The sequence below is a fragment of the Rhinoderma darwinii genome, chromosome 3, assembly GCF_050947455.1.
Source record: "Rhinoderma darwinii isolate aRhiDar2 chromosome 3, aRhiDar2.hap1, whole genome shotgun sequence".
Taxonomy (NCBI): domain Eukaryota; kingdom Metazoa; phylum Chordata; class Amphibia; order Anura; family Rhinodermatidae; genus Rhinoderma; species Rhinoderma darwinii.
This window is the reverse complement of record NC_134689.1, coordinates 209,301,287-209,325,172: the sequence shown is the minus strand read 5'-3', so window position 1 is coordinate 209,325,172 and position 23,886 is coordinate 209,301,287. Positions and strand designations below refer to the sequence as shown.

At 41.1% G+C, this 23,886-nt stretch overlaps 1 protein-coding gene across 3 annotated transcripts in view; it reads right to left on the bottom strand.

The window, feature by feature from the left end:
* Positions 1-23,886, bottom strand: part of PTPN12 (protein tyrosine phosphatase non-receptor type 12) — a 101,911-nt gene that overhangs the window by 45,853 nt on the left and 32,172 nt on the right. For all 3 annotated transcript variants that reach the window (XR_012882408.1, XM_075857339.1, XM_075857338.1), the window contains exons 2-4: positions 5,952-6,060; positions 4,008-4,084; positions 820-915 (exon numbers count right to left, since the gene is read on the bottom strand). Coding sequence is in view for 2 of the 3 variants with exons in the window: in XM_075857339.1 (XP_075713454.1) it covers positions 820-915; positions 4,008-4,084; positions 5,952-6,060 (282 nt within the window). In the remaining variant the exon portion in view is untranslated. The remainder of the gene's footprint in view (positions 1-819; positions 916-4,007; positions 4,085-5,951; positions 6,061-23,886) is intronic.

Genomic DNA, 23,886 nt, shown 5'->3' with positions numbered 1-23,886 from the left:
CCATTCAAGTGCATCTGTATTCACAGCACAGCGAGATCACGCTGTGCTGTCACATACACCCACAGTAACTTTACTGAAGTGTCCAGAGAGTGAATGGACATTTCCTCCAGCCAGGATGAAATGTCTATTCACACTCCCGACACTTCGGTAAAGTTTGTGTGGGACTTACTCACGGCACAGTGTGATCTCGCGAGATCATGCTGTGCTATGTGAGTAAGTCCCACAGTAACTTTACCGAAGTGTCGGGAGTGTGAATAGACATCTCATCCTGGCTGGAGGCAACGTCAATTCACTCTCCGAACACTTCAGTAAAGTTACTGTGGGTGTATGTGACAGATGCGTCAAGATGCACTTGAATGGAGAGAAGTGTATGACGCTGATTGGTCAGCGTCATACACTTCTCTTTACAACGCCCACTTGGTCAAAAACGCCCAGTTGGGCATTAAGAAACTAATTAGCATAAATCTAAAACTTGCTCAAAAATGATCGTTTTTCAAAATAAAAAAACACTTACCTACATTACAGCAACGATCAGATTATGTAGGAGATAGGGCACTTATAATCTGGTGACAGAGCCTCTTTAAGCCCAAAATGGCTTTCAGACTATGCTGCAAAATACAGCTTTAAAAAGGACTACTATTGAGATGGCATATATAAAGAGACCAACTAATGCCACCAAGACCAGGTTTATATAGATTTTAAAAAAAAAAGAAAAAAGGAAACCCGTTCCCTGACTTACCATATATGAAAAATGAGGATGTTTCCGGAATATTTAATTAAATCAAAACAATTGTAACAAAATCAAGAATAAACACTTACTTTGACCTGGTATTCCCAAATCATCCTCCAGAAATCTAATACTGTGTTAGCTAATGGCCCTTGGGTTGCTATGTATGCTTTAGGGCCGTGCACTCCCTGAAAGATATAGAAAGTATGGTTATGGGCAGGCAGGCAGGAACGCACGCACGCACACCTCTTTACCCAAAAATTGTTTAAAAAAAAAGAAAAGCCGCTCATTTTTGCCCCATTATGGCAAATACACATAAGATAGATATTATTCTATGGTATTACTGGTCAGGCTATGACCATACAAAAGTGTTTGTGACAAGTTTTTTTTACAAAATGTCTCAGTTTTCATTTCTAAAAACCGCAGCATACCATTATCAAGGTCAGATTGTTCCATGAGTCACTAGATTTCATCTTTAATCAGCTTAAACTTATTATATGGCTAATAAAGTAACCGGGACACTGAAAATGGCTATTGTCACAATATAACCACAAAGGTTTGGGGGAATGAAACGTTTTGCACAAAGAACCAGGAACAAGTTCTATTGTATGGTTTTCATGAAGTACCATACGCTCAACTCATAAAATTCCCACATCCCCGTTATTTGCAAAGGTTCATCTGTTTGTCCAAGAGGGCTTGAAGAGAACCTTTCACCTCCCCAAACATGTGAAGCTGAGTGCAGCATGTAATGGGGAGGGCTGCACAAACTCTGGGGCACTTTTTTACATTATTTTTCTACCTACCCCCGTTATATTTGGCACCCAATATTTAAATAACCCCATGAACAGTCAACGGGGCGTGTTACTATGGCTGTGACACTGTCCAGAGAGATAGAGAGAGAGAGCCCACGCGCTCACTCACTCTTCAGCTTTGAAGATCAGTCTTTTGCCGAACTGGCAAGGGGGCGTGTCACTGCTACGGACAGTGTTAAAAGAGCTGGGGAGCGCTTGCACTGTCCGTAGCAAAGACACGCCCCCTTTCCAGTTCGGCAGAAGACTGATCTTTAAAGCTGAAGAGTGAGAGAGTGGGCGCGCACACGCTCGCTCTCCTCGCTTTTGATGTAACGCTGTCCATATCAGATTGGACAGTGTCACAGCCATAGTATCACACCCCCTTGACCGTATACACCCCGTTGACTGTTCAGGGGGTTATTTAAATATCGGGCACCAAATAGAACGGCACCGATATCTAAATAACGGAGGGAGGTAGAAAAAAAAAATGTAAAATGCCCCAGAGTTTGTGCAGCCCTCCCCATTACATGCTGCACATGTATGGAGAGGTGAAAGGTTCTCTTTAAAGGGAATGTGTTGCCAGAAAAACATGTTTTGTTTTTTTTAGTTAAACAATTAGTGTATAGGTGATTAAACATTGTTCTAATTTTTTTTTTTTTTCACGAGTCAGGAAATATTATAAATTGGATTCAATTGGATTCTAATTTATAATATTTCCCATTGCTGGTCACTAGATGGAGCCATTCCCAAAATTGCATGTGGTAAAGCAACCACATTGCTTTATGCTGCAAAATTGGGTAAAAAGCCCTCGCTCTAGTGAGCTCTCAGCATCCCCCCCTCCTTTATCCTGGCTAGTGCCGGGAGAAACGAGGGGTTTGAACCGTCTAACCTCCTACACTGTGTGTCGCCATTTTTTGAGCTAACACACAGTGTAGAAGGTTTACATACAGTAGTAAACACACACTGAAACACAAACATACATAGAAATAACTTACCTGCTCCAGTCGCCGCCGCTCCCTCCGGTCCATCCGCTCCGTCTGCTGCTCCATGTGCACAAGTCCGGAAGCCGCGACCGGAAGTAGTAATCTTACTGTCCGGCCGCGACTTCCGGTCCACAGGAAAATGGCGCCGGACGGCGCGCATTTCAAATTGAACTGTGTGGGAGCGGCGCATGCGCCGTTCCCACACAGCGGCATACATGTTAGTGGATGGAACGGGCCCCGTTCGCAGTCCCTATGGGACTGGAGCTGCCGTATTCCATGTCTGTATGTGTCGTTAATCGACACATACAGAAATGGAAAAAAAAATGGCAGCCCCCATTGAGAAGAAAAAGTGTAAAAATAAGAAAAAGTAACACACAAACACACAAATTAAACCAAACGTTTTTAATAAAGCACTAACATCTTTAACATATTCAAACATTTTTTGTGGTGACACTGTTCCTTTAAAGAGGCTTTGTCACCAGATTATAAGTGCCCTATCTCCTACATAATCGGATCGGCGCTGCAATGTAGAGAAGTGTTTTTTTTTTTAAATTATCACTTTTGAGTATGTTATGAGCAATTTTAGATTTATGCCAATTAGTTTGTTGATGGACAACTGGCCGTTTTTTTAACTTTTTACCAACTGGGTGTTGTGAAGAGGATTGTATGACGCTGACCAATCAGCGTCATACACTTCATTGTTCCAGCCCAGCTTCTTTCACTGCGCGCACACCGCGTGATCTCGCGAGATCACGCTGTGCTGTCATTCACAGCGAAATCACGCTGTGCTGCGTGAGTAAGTCCCACAGAAACTTTACCGAAGTGTCTGAAGTGTGAATAGACAGCGCATCCTAGCTGGAGGCGATGTCTATTCACTCTCAATATACTTTGGTAAAGTTAATGTTAGAGTAAGTGACAGCACAGCGTGATCTCACGAGATCATGCTGTGCTTTGAGTAGAGCTAATCATGAATGGAGAGAAGTGTACGACGCTGATTGGTCAACACCCGGTTGGTAAAAAGTTTGGGGGGAAAAAAAAATAATAAAAAAAATACAAAAAATCTCCCAGTTGTCTATTAAGAAACGAATTAGCATAAATATAAAATGGTTCATAACTTGTTCAAAAATGACAGTTTTTCAAAATAAAAACCACTATTATCTACATTACAGCGCCGATCAGATTATGTAGGAGATAGGGCACTTATCTGGTTACAGAACCTCTTTAATTCCCCCTATGGGAACTCATATGTGCTCAACTCCTTCCCTTTATCATGGAAGCTATGTACCCATAAAGTAGATACTCATGTAACAATTCAAGCGGAAGTCAACCAGGCAATAGGAATGGACAGCCATGAGGATTTGAAATCCCCCACAGCTGCCCTCTAGCAGAACACAGCTGGTATTTATAATAGCCTGCATTCTCCTAATGGAGAAAGTATCAAGTCACAATGCCCATCAGAACATGCCATAACATTGTGTGCAACAAGGCTACACCCACATGGCTTACCTTGATAAAATTTGCATTGATGTAGTCAGATTCATGAGGTGGAATTTTCAGTGCAAGTTTAACTCTACTGTGGTCAACTGGAAAGAAGTAATAAAAGGTTTTAAAATATTTATAAAGAGAAAGAAGACCAAAAAAACAAAACTAACAACTCAGTGCATTGTCCAAATACTAAGACTCTGATGTCATGTCTTATGTTTTCAAAGTAGCCATGACAGATTCCATTATAATCCGGTTTGTATCGAATCCTGAAGGATTTCCTTGACCTATACGGTTTCATTTTAGTTTTATTTTACCCTCAGGTGTAAGCTGATTGACTTATCACGGTCGTACTGTTGCCCCCTCCCTCAATGATAAAGACACAGGTTCTAGAACGGGCTTGTATGCAATTTTGAATGGTAGGGACAGAAAGCACCAACATACACAATTCTATGTTACAATGTCGTTTATGCATAAATGTCCTGTAGCGGAGATACCATGTGTTTACCAAAACAAATATTTAAAGATTTCAACCAAAACTGTTCATGGCATGTTTATCAGAGTTTACAATAAAACTGCAACTTTTTTTTTTTTTTTTTTTTTTTTTAAAAAGCCCACAATTTCACACCTATTTCCTGCAGTTGATTTCTTTTGAAAGTGTCCGCAAACTCCCTCACTATCGTGCTACACTACCCAGCTAGTAGCTATAGCAGTATCATGACAAGGGAGAACTGGGAGAGATGAAGGGGGAAGATCCCATGGGTGACCAGATGACAGAATTTAGCTCCACAAGAGTTAACATGGCTGACAATGTGGCTGTTAGACAGTTACTCCCGGTCTCAAAAAATGAATGGAGTAGCAAATCTGGAGCACAAAGATGAGCTTTCAAGGGAAAAGCAGCACCGTTAGGCTGGGTTCACACGTGGCGGAATTTCACTTAAATTCCGCTGCGGACACTCCGCAGCGTTAATCCACAGCGGAGCCGTTTCTCCATTGACTTCCACTTTTATTTAGCAGTGTTCATTTACACGATGCGTAAAATTCCGCTGCGGAGCATAGGCTGCGGAGCGGAATTTGGCGTCCGCAGCATGCTCTGTCTGTTGCGGAGCAGTGGCGGACTGGTTGCGGACTCATGGCGGAATTTCTCCATTGACTTCAATGGAGATTCTAAATTCCGCAATGAAGTCCGCAGCTGTCATGCACATGTTATGTGTGCTGCGGATGCGTTTTGCTTTTTTAACTTGACATTTCTTCATTCTGGCTGGACCTATGTATTTCTAGGTCTACAGCCAGACTGAGGAAGTCAATGGGGCTCCCGTAATGACGGGAGCGTTGCTAGGAGACGTCAGTAAATAGTCACTGTCCAGGGTGCTGAAAGAGTTAAGCGATCGGCAGTAACTGTTTCTGCACCCGGGACAGTGACTACCGATCCCAATATACAGCAACCTGTAAAAAAAATTGAAGTTCATACTTACCGAGAACTCCCTGCTTCTGTCTCCAGTCCGGCCTCCCAGGATGACGTTTCAGTCTAAGTGACGGCTGCAGCCAATCACAGGCTGCAGCGGTCACATGGACTGCCGCGTCATCCAGGGAGGTCGGGCTGGATGCCGAAGGAGGGATGCGTCACCAAGACAACGGCCGGTAAGTATGAATTTCTTTGACTTTCACAAGGGAAAGTGCTGTCCCTTCTCTCTATCCTGCACTGATAGGGAGAAGGGAAGTACTTTTACCGCAGTCCGCAGCAGCTAGTCCGCATCAATTTACTGCACATTTTGTGCAGATCCGCAGCAGAATCTGCAACGCAGATTCTGTGCGGCATTGATGCGGACAGTGGCGGAGGAAATCCGCCACGTGGGGGCATGCCCTTATGGTTTATAAAGATTCAGGAGCATGGACAAATTTATATTTTGGCTGGAATACCTTTAACAGAATCGGTGTGGTTCTCACACATGAAGTAAAGTAACTTACATGGCAGAATGTCTTTATATCTGTTCTTTTTGACATTTTCTTCTTTTTCTCCAGTGATTGTCGGGTAAATCTTCTCTGTTCTGTATTTTGTGGACAGCCTTCTTAATCTCTATAAAAGGAGGACAAATACAAAATCACTGTCAAGCTCTGTAGCATGTACTAAACCATGGTAAATGGTTCATTATTATTCAGGATGATGCAAAAGCAACAAGTCCAGATTGTTAAAGGAAACTTGTCCCCTCCATTTTGGCACCCGACCCACTTTATCATTTCTCTGGCCTACATGTCATTGGTTGTCGGCGCTCAGTATTTCTATGTGTAAACAACGCGCAGTCACTTTACAGTTTGATTTCATCGTTTCCTCGCTGCATGTAAATGAGCGTATATGGACATTTCATCTCGACGAGGAGTCTGGCGTATTCACGCGTGCGCCGTGATCCTAATTTTTCGGCGGATGTGCAATGTAACAACCCTGGCTTTAAAGAACTTCTTAGGTACAGGAAAACAACAAGGTGCACACATGAGATACTAGACGTACTGTACAGGAACACTTTAAAACCAAATTTCAAAGGTATTGTGCCTTATTACACATAGAAATGCTGAGGACTGACTATCATTTATTTGGTCTACATTCCATTGTGAGTAGTTTGGGTGCCAATACGATGGTTCACTTTAAAAGATCGTACTAGTTTTCAGATGAAAAGGGTACATTATTATTTAACTATTTAATCGAGGGGCACTGGCTCAAAATAAAGAAAGACATAGGGACACTGTAGATCAGTTATATGCATTACATACAATACTATTGAATGTGGCATCTAAGGGGTTAGACAACACTTGAAGGGTGTGAGCTGCCTGGCGCCGTAAATGTAGACTGGCACAGCACGGGAAGGTGTCGAAGAGTGTGTCGATCACATGACCAATAACAGATTTTTAGCCCCAGTGAATGTTCCTATTGAATGAACGCAAACAAAGATCTTGAAAACCATAAGGAATTATTACAGAAAGTATATTGTAAAAATTTTAACTTTTGGATTATAAAAATGAACAACATTTATTTGCTTAAATTGGAATATCCCTTTAAATATCTGGGTAACCAAGAACTTTTCAATTTTGCACGAGAATGCCAAAGTGTGGGCACTGGTGACCGCAAGTAACAGGCAGAAGTACCAACATAACGGATTGCGTTTTCTTTAGGGTCTGAAAGACTCATCAGGGGAAAAAGGCAAATTTCAATGTTTTGTTTCACAGCAGCGGTTTCTTTCGGTCAGACATTTAATTCTCCTGCTCTGTTCAAACAACTTGCATAGGCCCCCTGCACACTGCTGTAGCCATAATCACGGGCACAGATGGCTGCGGACAGTCACCCCCATTTGTGGGCTGTGCTCCTATTATAAAGTATAGGAGCACAGTTTATAAAATAAAAGAATAGGACATGTCCTTTTTTTTTGCAGATTATTTTTACGGCCCGGACACCTTCCCATAAATATACAAGAACGTGTCCGCGGGCAATAGAAATGAATGGATCCATACTTTGATCCGCAATTACGGATCAAACTTACGGTCGTGTGCATGGTGCCTGAGCCGATTAGCAAGATTGAAGGTCATTATAGTCGGCCACATTGATCACGTCTACTGCTAGCTTCAGAGAGATCTTTTTGCCTAATAAAATTTGTTACAATGATGTTGTATTCTGAATAGAAATTTTTCTTTCAAAATACTCACTAAAGGCTTTGTTCAATTACGGTATTAACACACTTGCTGCACATGTTTTTTTAATTAACCGTAGCTGCTTTCCTACATATTTTTTATTTATGACCAACTCCTGCTCTTTACAAAAAACAAGAAAAAAAAAACATATGCTTGAAAGAAACAAAACTGCATTGGAAACAAAACATTCAAAACACGCTCAAAAAAAAAAAAAAAAGACCACCAGTAACAAAATGTATAACACAATTTTAAATGTGAAAAAGGCTTCAAAGAGTTAAAGGATTAAGGGTTTAAATTGCAAAGAGGATCATTTTGACCGCTATCCTATTAAAGGTCTACTGAGTAACACTGAGGTCACGTCATTATTGCAGCAGTGAAGGGCGTCAGCTGAAAACATCCAGTGCGGCGCTTCTGGGAAACGAGGCAAAAGCCAGTACTGCTTACTCACTTACACACCAGACGGGCGACCAGCTATTACCACATATGGCATGAAGGATGTTACTGTCAGTGGAACAATTGATAGACTTCCTGCATTCATAGTGGTCACAATCCATATGAAACCAACACAACAGGCAGTTTACAAGTCTTCTCTGTGGTCAAAGTAACACAGATACAGTCACGACACACTGCAATGGTACAGCTATTGTAGGAGACCCGCACCGTATGTAGGATATAGGTTTCTGGGAAAGTTGGTGTAAAACAATATGATGGTCATTCCAGCTCCCAAAGGAGTGGTCTTCGGCCTCCATAGGCACCTTGACCAGCAAATCTATTTCATTATGCAGAAATACAGGAAACAAGAAGATTTTCCATTCTGGGGTGTAGTAAAGCTGAGTGACAACCAAGACCATGAACAGGTTGTCTTAATACATAGAAAAAGACCACTCAAGGACTTCTATTTACTATGGATTTTTATTTACTTACAATAGGTGAAATAATAAAAATGTTTCTACTGTATAAATAAACAGGGAAACAGAGACAGGCATGAGCACTGCATACATACAGACCCCATACAGCTCTGTTCAGATTTACAACGCAGTATAATGAACATTACATTTCACAACATCTTCTCCTAATCTGCATTTTCGCTAATAAAGAAGTAATGAGTCAAGAAATTAGCAGATATCACAGCATCTCCAAAGCCATTGTAATGTCATCCTACCATTTCAGCCCACGCATTACCCATAGGAAAACCTCCAGCCAAACAATAACACTCACTTCACTTGCTGTGCCTAAGAAATGTTCATTTATACAATTCTAGAGGCAGCGTTTACATTCCATATGGTTTATTTCTTAAAGCAACAAACACTCACGTCCACACAACACAAGTCATGTCTTCCACACAAAAATCTGGAAACACAAGACGCATTTGCAACAATTTCCAGATGAGAAACAATAGCTTATGCTCCCCCACTCATAACAATATGAACATAAATTAATATGTGTATGAAGGGATTGTTTTTATATATATATATATATATATATATATATATATATATACACACACACACACATACATACACACACACATACATATATACACACACATATACAGCTTATCCTAATGACACGATATGAATGTACTGTTGGTTTCCAAGTACATTTCAATGTAAAGCCAGCCCACCCTGCGTAAGTTGGAAAATGCATATAATGAGATCAGGACAGATCTGCTACATCTATTTATTAACCCCTTAAAGACATGGCCTATTTATGGCACAAATGATGCAGCCCCATTTTTTCAAATCTGATATTTGTCACTTTAGGTGTTTAGCACATGGTAATAACTTTGGAATGGTTTAATTTATTCATGTGATTCCGAGACTGTTTTCTCGTGACACATTGTACTCGATTTTGGTTGTAAATTTTGGTTTATATGAATACATTTCTTTTTCTCCTTTTTATTTAAAAAAAAAAAAAAAAAAAAAAAAAAAAGTAAACGAAATTTCGAAAAAATTTATATATTCCTACATTTTAAATCCTCTGCTTCTAAAATTAAAAAATGATACCACATGAGAAGTCCCAGTCGTCGGATCGGTAGTAGCAGCAGCAGCAGGAGCCTGGAGGGAGACGAAAGATGTTGTCTTCAGACGCAGGGATGAAGGACCTGTGGGCGGAAGTGATGTCACAGCGCGGTCTCGCGAGACCGCGCTGCTCAGTGAATCTAGCTTGGGTGTAAGGCAGAGAGGTGTATGATGCGGATTGGCCAGCGTCATACACCTCTTTGTCATACGCCCACTTGGTTGAAAATTAAAAAACGCCCAGTTGGGCATTAAGGATCTCATTTGCATAAATGTTCTAAACGCCATAACTTTGTTAAAAAACATTGTTTTTAAAATAAAAACACATTGCTAGTAACTACATTCCAGCGCCGATAAACTTATGTAGGAGATAGAGCATTTTTATTCTGGTGACAGAGCCTCTTTAAGCAATATCTCGGAGCACAGCAATACCCCATATGGGCTTATAAACCACTGTTTAGGCACACAACTAGATTTTGCTGGTATGGTTTTCGGATGCCATGCTACATTTGCAAAACCCCTGAGGTATTAGTACAGTGGAAACACCCAAAAAGTTACCCCAAATAGGAAACTGCACCCTTCAAGGAATTCATGTAGAAGTGTAGTGAGCATTTATACCCCACAGGCATCTCAGTGAATTTATTGGAATTAGGCTGTGAAAATGGCAAATTATTTTTTCCCAAATATTATGTCGTTTTAGCTCAAATGTTTAATTTTGTTACAAGAAATATAGGAGAAAAAGCATCCCAACATTTGTTACGCAACTTCTCACGAGTATGGCCAATACTCCATATGTGGTGGCTAGCTGCCTTTTGGGCACATGACAGGGCTTAGAGCCAAATGGCACTTTTTTCTTCTAGGAGCGCAGATTTTGCTGGTATGACTTGCAGATGGAGTGCTGCATTTGCAAAGACCCTGAGGTACCAGTACAGCAGAGACCATCCACAAGTGAACCCATTCCTCAATGAATTAATCTAGGGGTGTAGTGAGCATTTTAGCCCCACAGGCGTTTTATGCACTTTCTTCGAATAAAGCCGTAAAATTGAAAAACAAAATTTTACAATAATATGTAGTTTTAGCAAAAAAAAATTAAAATAATAATTTCCACAAGGCATACATATTTTGGCGACACAGCATTGGCCTACAATTGTAAATTTTCTGGAGGTAAAATCATGAAATAAAAACCGCTGACTATCTGGGGCACATGGATCTTTCATGAACATCTGCATTTTTCACTCACTAGTCTCTCCTTCAGTTAACTCTGAATTTTCAAGACTCCTGCCCTTTAGGGTATGTTCGCACTGAGTTTGATCTGCCTGAACTCCTTTTGCCACATGATTCGCCCGCGGCCATTGAGCGCCGCGGGCAAAAACTCCACAAAATACTCTCTGCCTCCCATTGTCGCCAATGGGAGGTCAGAGACGTAAACGCCCGAAGATAGGGCATGTCGCTTCCGTCGAAAATCCACTGGAGAATTGCGGCCCCATTAATTTCTATGGGCCCATGCAAACGACCGTGGTTTCCACAGTCCGTGCATGGCCCGGGAGCCCGCACCGCAGAAAGAATGGACAAGTCTTATTACGGCCGTGTTCTGCGGTCCAGGCTCATTGAAAATAATGGCCGCGGCCATGTGCACAGCCCGTGATTTGCGGGCGGCTCGCGGCTGACAGTCCGCTGCCGGCCGTCCCAAAAATCACGGCCATGCACATGGCTACTGTCGTGTGCATAAGGCCTTAGGGTCTGTGTGTTTGACCAAGGTTACTTATTTTGTATCAATTATGAAGAAGCAATTGTTCTAACTTAGTAGTCGTTTGTCAATTGTAAAAATCAATAAAATATCTTGAAAATGATTTTACATTTTTTTTGTTTTAAAAATCAAAGAAAATTCGAGAGGCAACTCAACACAAATAACATACACTTATATATTCTCATACTCTGGACCGATACGATAAACTTATGCCCTCTGTTAATTAAATGTGAAAGGGCGTAATTGCTTTTTTGTGCATTCCCCCCATATTAATAATGCATAGAAATTTAACTAATTTACCCGCATAATTATGCCTAAAAAAATAACAGATCGTTATGCAAAAAACAAGACCACAAATAGGTATGTAGTCTTAACCCCATAAGGAAGCAGACTATTTTGATCTTCAGGACACGTCAATTTGTCTTAATTTTTTCATCGTCACATTCCTACAGCTATAACTTTTTTTCATTTCTTTTGTCGACATAGCCGTATGAGGGCGCTTTTTTTTATTTATTTTTTTTAATGGCCCCTATTTGGGTTTCATGTAATGTACAATTTTTTTAAATAATTATTCAAAAAAATTGTTTGTGTATGGGAAAGGGGAGTAGAAAATAAAACAAAAAACACAGCAATTCTGCCATTGTTTTATGGGTTTTGTTTTTATATAATACAATTATGGCGATATCAAACTTAGACTTTCATATTTTACTAATTTTGTCAAATAAAAAAAAAACCTCAGAGTAACTACAGGATTAAGTTGTTTTTTCGGCATTCACCGTGGAGGACAGATTAAGTGAGAACATTATAGGACCGGTTGTTATGTACGCGGCGATACCAATTACATGTATTTTTTTTTTTTTAGTGGGAAAAAAAGGTTTGTGTGTTTATTTCCTTATTTTTTTCAATATTAGTAAACATTTTACGTTCTTGAACTTTTATTATTAGTCTCAATAGGGGACTAGACTGTGTGATCAATGAATATAGTTGATATCTAATATAATATACTGCAATACATCTGTATTGCAATGTATTATGCCTGTCACCCTAATGCTGGAAGGGCCTAATAGGTGTGCTAAGATGGAAGATCTGGGGGCCGTTTTTGGGCTCCCGACACTTCGATCACGTCGTGGGGAAGGGGGTGATGTAATGACAGAGGGAGCCCTCTACCTCTGTAAATCATTAGATGCTGCAGTCAGCTGACCGCAGCATCTGACGGATTAAATGGCCAGGATCGGAGTGATCGACTCAACATACAGCCGACTCCGTCCGTAGATGTTTCTAGAGCAGAGTAGCAAGATAGCAAACTTCAACCAGAAGCAGATGACGTTTTCAGCAGGAAGTTAAAGATTTCCTAGAAAGGAAAAATAAACCTCTGTAATAACACCCATCAATCTACATGAAACACCAGGCTAATACAAATTGTCCAAACAAACGTTAAATGACTGCAAGAATGTAAGGCTGGACTTACATGTGAAGATCTGAGCTGTGACCAGTAGCAGGGCTGACAAAAAATCCCTGGAGCCAAGTTTAAGGCAAATTCACACCACTTTTTCACTGCATATATGTATATAAAAAAATATATAAATATAGATATAGTGTACATTGTTCATAGGCTTCCATTGTGTAGACACATGCCAAGAGTGCGTTCTTTTCGTATATGGTTTATGACAATATTTCTTTTTAAAAGGGAATCTGTCAGCAGTTTTTAGGCCTCAAAACTGCTGACAGAGATTATAGGGGGAGAGGGGACATTTAAAAATAACTTGTCTTGGTCATTCAAGTTGCATGATTGAGAAGTTATGCTTTATTTCCCAAGGGTGTCAATCGCAAGAGCCACTAGGGCAGGACTTGAGGTGCAAGTGCTCCTTAGGCCGAGCGTATACGTTTTTAAACACTAAAAATGTATTGAAACGTATCCATAGACTATAATTGGTCAAACGTAGACTAAAATAGCATCCGTTTGGTCTATGTTTGTCATGGTTTACGTTAGGATACGGTTATTGAAAGTACTGTAAAGCATAGTCTGCAACACTATTCTGTACTTAAAAAAAAATGACAACGTGGATAACGTTTTTTGACCATTGATCTCAATGGACGACGTATGCAAATGTGATGCTATACTTTTGTATCAGTTTACATACAGTAAATCAATCAGGTTTTGTTTATTTTATTCTATCAATGTTCACTTTAAAAAATAAAAGTATACTTCTTTTAGGTAAAAAATGGACAGAAACGTATATGGACACTCGAGTATACATGGTTTACACTGCATGCCCCGCCTCTCTGCTGTGAGTTACGGCTCGAGCGATCTCCTGATTTGCCGGTGGAGCAGTCACTCAGAGTAGAAAGTAGTTACGACCACCGCGCCGGGGAAGTGTCGGAGGGCAGAAAAAAATAAAATAAAACGTATGCTTAAAATCACCCCCCCCCCCAACCCCCTTCCGTTGTATTAGCTCGGCCACCAGTTTTGAGGCCTCAAACTGCTAACAGATTCTCTTTGAAGAAGAGAAAGGTGTAGGCTACTTGGGTTTTCAAAACCATTAAGCCATACAGACAGTTCCTTTAATAATAGCTAAAACAAGTCGATCAAATACAGTTGCACAATATACTAAAATGTAGATCTCCATCAACATATTTATATTTAAATCATGACCTGAATATTCAAAAGGCTTGAGGATTATGGTTTCCTTTCAACAAAAATAGAAGCCCAGAAATAGCTTGTTGCTGGGAAATTAGTAACAGTAGGGAAAAATAAAAAATATTTATACACTAGAACACTCCCATGTAAGATGGAAACTACATAAGACTGTTCTAAAGAGTCCTTCTTTGCATGGTCTCATAATAGGACTTAACCCCTTCCCGCTGTGGCCACTTTTGACTTTCCTGACAGAGCCCATTTTTAAAATCTGACATGTGTCACTTTGTGTGGTAACGACGTTGGAATGCTTTTACCTATCCAAGCGATTCTGAGATTGTTTTCTCATGACACATTGGGCTTTATGGATACTGGCAAAATTTGCTCGATACATTCAGTATTTAAATGCAAAAATTAGCATTTTTGTAAATTGAAATGTATCTGCTTGTAAGGCCTCATGCACACGGCCGTGAACGTAATCACATCCGCGGGCCGCATTTTTGTACCGTGCTCCCATACAAAGTATGGGAGCACGGCCCGTAAAAATCAGAAAAGTAGAACATGCTCCATATTTCCTGGCACGATTCTACGGCACGGACACCTATCCGTATCGCTACGGAAAGGTGTCCGCGACCAATAGAACCAGGCAGGTCAGTAATTGCGGACCGCATTGCAGTCCGCAATCATAATACCACACATAATTGTTGCTAATTAACATCCCCCACATGTCTACTTTAGAAAGGATGTTCAAAAAACGATACCATTTATTTTTCTAGGACGTTCCAAGGCTTAGAACTTTAGCAGCAACATTTTCAAGAACATTTCAAAAGGCTATTTTTACAGGGGCCAGTTCAGTTGTGAAGTGGCTTTGAGGGATTTATACATTATTAATTGAAAACTCCCAATAAGTCACAGCATTTTAAAAACTTCACCCTTTGAAGTATTCAAAACCGCATTTAGAAAGTTTCTTAACCCTTTAGACGTTTCACAGGAATTCAAGCAAACTAGAGGTGAAATGTTCAAATTTAGTTTTTTTGCAGAAATTAATTTTTAATCCATTTTCTTGTAACACAAAGTTTTACCAGAGAAATGCAACTCAATATCTTTTGCCACAGGTTCTGCAGTTTTAGGAAATATTCCACATGTGGCCCTACCATGCTAATGGACTGGAGCACCGGCCTCAGAAGCAAAGGAGCACCTAATGGATTTTGGGGTCTTATTAGATATATTTTAGGCACCATGTCAGGTTTGAAGGGTTCTTGCGGTGCCAAAACAGAGGAAATCCCCCAAGTGACCCCATTTTAGAAACTACACCCTCAAGGAAATTATCTAATTTTATAGCGAGCATTTTGACCCCACAGTAATGATTGGAAGTAGGTCGTCAAAATTAAAATCAATTTTTAAAAATCTAATTTTTTCAAAGAAAATGTAGGTTTAGCTAATTTTTTCTCAATACCCCACATGTGGTCATAAATGGCTGTTTGGACACACGGCAGGGCTTAGAAGGGAAAGAGCACTATTTGGCTTTTGGAGCTCAAAGCTGGAATGGTTTGCGGTGGCCATGTTGCATTTGCATAGCCCCTGAGGGAGCAAAACAATGAAAACACCCAAAAAGGGACTCCATTTAGGAAACTACACGCCTTGAGGAATTCATCTAGGGGTGTAGTGAGCATTTTGACCCCACAGGTGTTTCATAGAATTTATTAGAATTGGGCAGTGAAAATAAAAAAACAATCCCTTTTCTTCAATAAGACGTAGATTTAGCTCACAAATTTCATTTTCTCATTAAATAAAGGAAAAAAAAGGACCCAAACATTTGTAAAGCAATTTCTCCCGAGTACAGCAATACCCCATTTGTGTTCATAAGCTGCTGCTTGGGTACACGGCAGGGCTCAGAAGGGAAGGAGCACCATTTGGCTTTTGGAGTGCAGATTTTGCTGGACTGATTTCTGGTCGCATTTGCAAAGCCCCTGTGGGACCAAAACTGTGGAAACCCCCCAGAAGTGACCCCATTTTGGAAACTACATCCCTCAAGGTATTCATCTAGGGGTGTAGAGAGCATGTTAACCCCGCAGGTGTTTTGCAGAAATTAGTGTGCACTCGATGTTGGAGTGAAAATGGGATTTTCCATAGATATGCCAATATGTGGTGCCCAGTTTGCGCCACCATAACAAGACAGCGCTCCAATTATTATGCTGTGTTTCCCGGTTTTAGAAACACCCTACATGTGGCCCTAATCTTTTGCCTGGACATTCGACTAGGCTCAAGAGTGAAAGAGTACCATGCGAAATTGAGGCCTAATTTTGCGACTTACAAAGTATTGGCTCACAATTGCAGGGCTCTGATGTGAAATAATAAAGGAAACCCCTGAGAGGTAACCCCATTTTGGAAACTACACTCCTCAAGGCATTTATTAAAGGGTGTAGTGAACATTTTCACCCCACAGGTATTTTCCATAAATGCTTGCGCTGTGGATGGTGCAAAGTAAAAATTTTAATTTTCCCCTAGATATGCCATTTCAGTAGCAAATATGTCGTGCCCAGCTTGTGCCACTGGAGACACACCCAAAAAATGGTTAAAAAGAGGTTCTCCTGGGTATGACGATGCCATATATGTGGAAGTAAACTGCTGTTTGGGCACGCTGTAGGGTTCAGAGGGGAGGTCCATTTGGCTTTTGGAGCGTGGATTTTGCTTGGAGTATTACTGGTATTTCAGTTTATAATGTGGGGGTACATGTAAGCTGGGCAGAGTACATCAGGGGCATAGTCAGGTGGTATAATAATGAGGTAAAAACAAACAATAAAATAATCCATAGAGGTGTGTTACGCTGTGACAATCCTATCTGCACAGGCCAGTGTCGCACTGATAAATGTCCCCCTATCCCCCTTTTGGTACGCACCTTTTCTGGGAATGTGTTGTCCTGGTATAATACGGGCACCCTCGCTTCCAGCAGATATGTTTGGGCCCTCCCATTCCTGGTTCACTAATTTTAGGGCCTTAATAATTCACCTCTTGAAACAGAAGAAGAAATGTTCCCCTCGTGCCTGCACAACTGCGTATTTTTTATTTCCTGACTTATGGAAGCCTTAAAGGGAAGGTGTCATGAAATTATTTTTTTTTTATCATATTGCTTTTAATATGGTATTAACATAAATTTTATTTATTTGTGTTCTCATGTTCTACTCTTTACTTTGTTCTTACTTTTACTTCTGTATGGGGGCTGCCATTTTTTTTTCATCTCTGTATTTGTCGATTAACGACACATAGAGATGGAATACGGTACATACAACCCCATAGAGAATGCGAATGAGTCGTTCCATTCACAGAAGCGTACGCCATTTTTTTTTCATCTCTGTATGTGTCGATTAACGACACATACAGACATGCTATACGGCAGATACAACTCCATAGAGAATGCGAACGGTAGCCATTCCATTCGCATGCGCCGCTCCTACACAGACCGAAAACGATGCTAGTTCGCAGAGCGAAATCCGGCGCCATTTTCATGTGGACCGGAAGACACGGCCGGACAGTAAGATGACGACTTCTGGCCGCGGCTTCCGGCCATACGTTCAAGGAAGTGAAGGCGCGAGGAATAGGAGCGGAGGCGGCAGGAGAAGGTAATTTATGTTCGTGTATGTGATGTGTGTATTATGTTCGTGTATGTGATGTGTGTATTATGTTCGTGTATGTGATGTGTGTATTATGTTCGTGTATGTGATGTGTGTATTATGTTCGTGTACGTTTGTGTGTTACAGTCTGCTGAGCCCTGTATCTAATCCTCCAACACTGAAGTCGCTCAGAAAATGGCAGCACACAGTGCAGGAGGTTTGAAGATTCAAACCCCTCATTCTCCTGGCACTAGCTAGAAGAAGGGAGGGGGGATTGTGTGAGGACACTAGAGCGAGTGTGTCCATCCCAAATTTGCAGCATAACGCAATGAGGTTGCTTTACCACATTGACCAATGCTGCAATTTTGGGAACTGCTCCCTCTAGTAGCCAACACATGGAAATGTTATAAATTAGAATCTAATATATATTTCCTGACTTGTGAAAAAATTAAAACAATGTGATCACTTAAATAATAATTGTTTAACTAATTTTATTTTTTCATAGACGTAGCGGTATGAGGAATATTTTTTTGAAGGACAAGCTATAGTTATCATTGGTACCATTTTGGGGTACATGCGACATTTTGATCACTTTTTATCCTATTTTTTGGGAGGCCATGTGACCAAAAAAACTGCAATTTTGGCATAGTTTTTTTTATACAGCATTCACCACGCGTTATAAATTACATGTTCTGCGGGTCAGTGCGATTACGGCGATACCAAATTTACAGAACTTTTTTTTTAATGTTTTACAACTTTTTGCACAATAAAATTACTTTTGTGAAAAGAATATTTTTTTCGCCAAGTTGTGAGAACCATAACTTTTTAGTCTACGGAGCTGTATGAGGGCTTGTTTTTTGTTAAACGAGCTATAGTTTTTATAGGTACCATTTTTGCATAGATGCGACTTTTTGATCATTTTATTCCAATATTTGTAAGGGCTTCTTTACTCCGTTATCCACGTGGAATAAATAACATTTTTATAGTTCAGGCCGTTACGGTCACGGCGATACCAAATATGTGTGGTTTATTCTCTTTTCAATAATAAAGGACTTGATAAGGGAAAAAGGGCGATTGTATTTTATTTTATTACGTGAAACTTTTATTATGTTTTAATACTTTCACACTTTTTTTTTTTTTTTTTTTTTAAGTCCTACTAGAGGGTCCAACTGAAGGTCCAAACTGATTTTTTTTCTTTCTAATACAATGCACTACCTATGTAGTGCAATGTAATAGATCTGTTAGTCACTCACTGATAGCAAGCCGGCTTCCGTAATGGCAGAGCAAGAGACCATTTTTAGGCCTCCTGTTGCCATAGCAGCAGTCGGCAGCCCTGATTGCATGGTAGGGCTCGCGATCTGATAGCAATCTCTAAGATGAAGTGATCGCTGCATCTAAGGGGTTAATGGCAGGGACCGGAGCTAGCCGGTTCCTGCCGTTACAGGTGGATGTTAGCTGTTACATACAGCTGACTTCCACCACTGAGGACGCCAGCTCTGCTCCTGAGCTGGCGCCATCTTGTCGGCCACGGAAGCCTTTCAGGCCCCGCCCCTGGGCGGGTCATAAACGGCTTCCGTGCTAAGCAGACCGGGAGGCCAGTATTAGACCTCCGTGTGCCATTGCAGCCACCGGAACCCCGACAATTTCGTTGCTGGGGTGCCGATGAGCCAAATGTCGGGAAGGGGTTAAGCAAGCTGGAATACTTTAGAATGGCATTAATGGGTTTTATAAACCAGTCAATCACAGCCGTACTCGAGCCGCAGATCTTCCTAAGTTGTACCAATTGCTACAGCAGGATTGCACAGTGAAGACAGACTCACAGGTCCATCAGAACAACGGTGAAGACCAGTTTGCTGTGGTCCCTTCATGAACAATTAGGTTGGAGTCACACGTCATTTATACTGCATTGGATCCGCAAAGGAAAAGTATAAAGAAAAGACTGATAATGTCTCCTCTCTTTTGGATCCACTCCTTCGGCTCAAAAAAACTGCAGCAGACAGGGGTTGCTGTCAGGGCCCTGCAAAGTTACAGAGACAGGAGCTTACTATAGTGCTAGTAACATTTAGGCTAGGGTAAATGGTAACCGGTCGTCTCCACACAGTGGAAGTATTATGCAAATGATGCCATAGCAGTCGTACAGCCTGCTCTCTGTATTCTGAACCCCGTTTCATATGGACGTGCATTTTTTCCCCCATACGTCTTCCTTAGTAATATCAGTATTTTATCTTGCACATTTTTATGTGCACCATTGCTTCAAAACACTCTGGTTTCTATCCTCAGTCCATCCCTTCCTCCCTATTTTCTAGGATCGACAGGAGCCAGGCAGTGTAAAAGCCAAGATCACGCATGTAGTGTCCTGAACACGGGCCCCTGGTTCATAAATCGGTGCATGCGCAGTACATCCTTGACGTTTCACAGGTCTAATCGGCTGCATTGCGCATGCCCCTTTTACGTCAGACTACACCCGGAATAGACGAACCTTGGCATCGGAGAGAAGAAGAGGGTGCAGTCTGACAATCTGCGAATGTGCAGTACTGCCGATAATACCGATGAAACGTCAAGGATGTGCTGCGCATGCGCCGATTATGAAGCAGAGGCACGCAAACGTTCAGGAGAATATGGGGTCAGGCGTGAACTATGCTATTACACTGCCTGGCCCCTGTCAAAGAAAGAAGGACATATGGGGGGGGGGGGGGGGAAGAAGCCAGAGCGTTTGAGCAAAAAGCTCATTTCCATAATATTGAATAAAGTGATTTTCTTTGCAAAGGAGGCACCCGTGTGAAAAGGGGGGGGGGGACGGGACACAAAACCGCTAGATTTGGGCTACACTATATTACTCTGTCTCCAGTTTGATAGGTACATTTCTGGTAATAAGAAGTTATTAAAACTACCCTTTTTATCCAGAGATACAATTATTACTTCTGCTTGTCCTGGTTATGATACCATAGGCCAATAAAGCAGAGTCCGTATAGGGAATTTATTACGAATGACGTTTCATACATCAGTCTTCATAAAAAAAAAAAAGTTGGTGTCAAATGTGCTACATTTATTAAAAGAAAAAAAAAAAAAAGGGGGATATAACACACCCCAGTACAATACGTTTCCATCCTTAACCCCTTAAGGACGCAGCCTAGTTTTGGCCTTAAGGCTCAGAGCCCATATTTCAAATCTGACATATTTCACTTTATGTGGTAATAACGTCGGAATGCTTAAACCTATCCAAGCGATTCTGAGATTGTTTTCTCGTGACACATTGGGCTTCATGTTCGTGGTAAAATTTGGTCGATATATTCAGTGTTTATTGGTGAAAAATTGCAAAATTTAGAGAAAATTTGGAAAAAATAGCATTTTTCAGAATTTTAATGCATCTGCTTGTAAAACAGACGGTTATACCACCCAAAATAGTTACTAGTTCACACTTCCCATATGTCTACTTTAGATTGGCATCGTTTTTCGAACATTCTTTTATTTTTCTTGGACGTTACAAGGCTTAGAACCTAAACAGCAATTTCTCATATTTTTAAGAAAATTTCAAAATCCTTTTTTTTAAGGTACTTCTTCAGTTCTGAAGAGGCTTTGAGGGGACTATGTATTAGAAACCCTGATAAAACACCCCATTTTAAAAACTAGACCCCTCAATGTATTCAAAACAGCATTTAGAAAGTTTTTTAACCCTTCAGGCATTTCACAAGAATTAAAGCAAAGTGGAGGTGAAATTTGCAAATTTCATTTTTCTTGCTGAATTTCAATTTTATTCATTTTTTTTCTGTAACACAGAAGGTTTTACCAGAGAAACACTACTAAATATGTATTGTCCAGATTCTGCAGTTTTTAGAAATGTCCCACATGTGGCTCTACTGCGCCCATGGACTAAAACACAAGCCCTAGAAGCAAAGCAGCACCTAGTGCATTTTGAGTCCTCGTTTCTATTAGAATATATTTTAGGCAGCATGCCAGGTTTGAAGAGGTGTTGAGGTGCCAAAACAGTAGGAATCCCCCAATAGTGACCCCATTTTGGAAACTACAACCCTCAAGGAATTCAAATATGGTTGTTGTTACAATTTTGACCACACAGTTTTTTCACAGCACCTATTTGAATTGGGCTGTGAAATTTAAAAAAATTTAATTTTTTCCAATAAGATGTCATTTGTGATCAAAATTTATTATTTTCACAGGGAACAAAATACCCCATTTTGTTGCCCAATTTCTCCTGAGTGCAGCAATACCCCATTTGTGGCGATAAACTGCAGTTTGTGCCCATGGGAGGGCTCAGAAGGAAAGGAGCGCTATGTGTTTGTTGGAGTCCAGATTTTGCTGGTTTTGTTTTCGGGTGCCATGTCGCATTTGCAGAGCCCCAGAGGTATCAAAGCAATGGAAACCCACCAGAAGTGACCCCATTTTGGAAACTACACCCCTCAAGGAATTCATTTATGGGTGTTGTGACCATTTTGACCCCATAGTTTTTTCACAGAACTTATTTGAATTGGGCTTGGAATTAAAACAAAATTAATTTTTTCCAATAATATGTAGTTTTGGCTGAAAATTTCTTATTTTCACAAGAAATAAAATACACCATTCTGTTGCGCAATTTGTCCTGAGTGCAGCAATACCCCATTTGTGGTGATAAACTGCCGTTTGGGCCCATGGGAGGGCTCAGAACGAAAGGACCACCATTTGGCCTACTGGGGATTTTCTCGTGCAAAGTCATGTGTGCAGAAGCCCCAGTACAGTTGAAACCCGCAAGAAGTGACCCCGTTTTAAAAACTACACCCTTAAGGCATTCATCTAGAGGTGTAGTGAGCATTTTGACCGGAGACATACACCCCATAAACTGTAATGTGGGTTCTCCTGGGTACGGCAATACCCTACATGTGGCTGTTATCAGCTGCCTGGGCACACAGCAGGGCCCAGAGGGGAAAGATGAGGGGGGATAAGCTGTGCGGAGTACATCAGGGTAAGTAGAATTGGGGTAAATTATAAAACAAGGGATGTATGATAAATTTTAAAACACTCTTTCATACAGAGCTCTGGTTTTTCGGGACACGCGTTACATTGATATATTGTGTCATCCCTTATACCCCTCTTATAGCAGACTTTGCACCTCTTGACTTTTTCCCTTCTTGCCAGTTTGGGGAACTTCTCCTGGAAAGTGTTGCCCTGGTACGATGCGTGTGGCCTCGCTTCCAGAAGTACTGGGTGCCCCCCCGTTCCTGGTCCCTAAAGATTAGGTTCTTGATAATCACCTCTTGAAATTCCAGGAAAGTTCCCCTCTGGCCTGTACATCGACGTAGCACGTACGCATTGTACAATGCCATCTGTATGATGTGCCCGGCCAGCTTCTTATACCACACCGCATGGAACTGTAGGGCTTCAGGACTTGATCTGACAAGTCCACCCCACGCATGTACCTATTGTAGTCCACGATGCAGTCTGGTTTAGGGGTCTCTGTACTGGTACCTCGTACAGGTACATGGGTACTGGTGTGACATCTCTCTTGTCCTTGTACTTGACACACAATATGTTGCTGCTAGAATGTGCCCTGCGCTCACCCCTTCTTGTTTGCCCTGCAGAGTCTTAGGGAGGCCTCTCAGATTTCTTCTAGCAGTGCCACAGGACTCTAAGCGAGGCAGTTGAAGAGTGGGACGCCGGTATAAAAATTATCCAGGTAGAGGTGGTAACCCTGGTCCAGCAGTGGGTGCACCAAATGCCACACAATTTTTGCATTAACTCCCAGTAAGGGGGGGCATTCTGGGGGCTGAGCACTGGTGTCCTTCCCTTCATATATCCTAAACCTGTAGGTATACCCTGATGCACTCTCGGACAGCTTATACATCTTCACGCTATACCTTGCCTTCTTACCCGGCAGGTACTCGCGGAATTGAACCCTCCCTTTAAAATCCACCAACAACTCATCAATAGAAATACACTTCTTGGGGGTGTATGCTTGGGAAAACCGGGCACTGAAACGGTCTAATAGGGGTCTCCGTTTATACAAACGGTCAAAACTGGGGTCATCTCGGGGTGGGCACGGCTCATTATCAGTATGATGTAAGAAGCCAAGTATTGCTTGATTTTTTATTTTTTTTTAGGTTACAGTTCAGAAGTTGCTTTGATTGATAGGGGTTTCTAATATATAGGTCAAACACCCCATTTTAGAAACTAGACCCCTCAAAGTATTCACAACAGCATTTAGAAAGTTTATGAACTCTTTAGG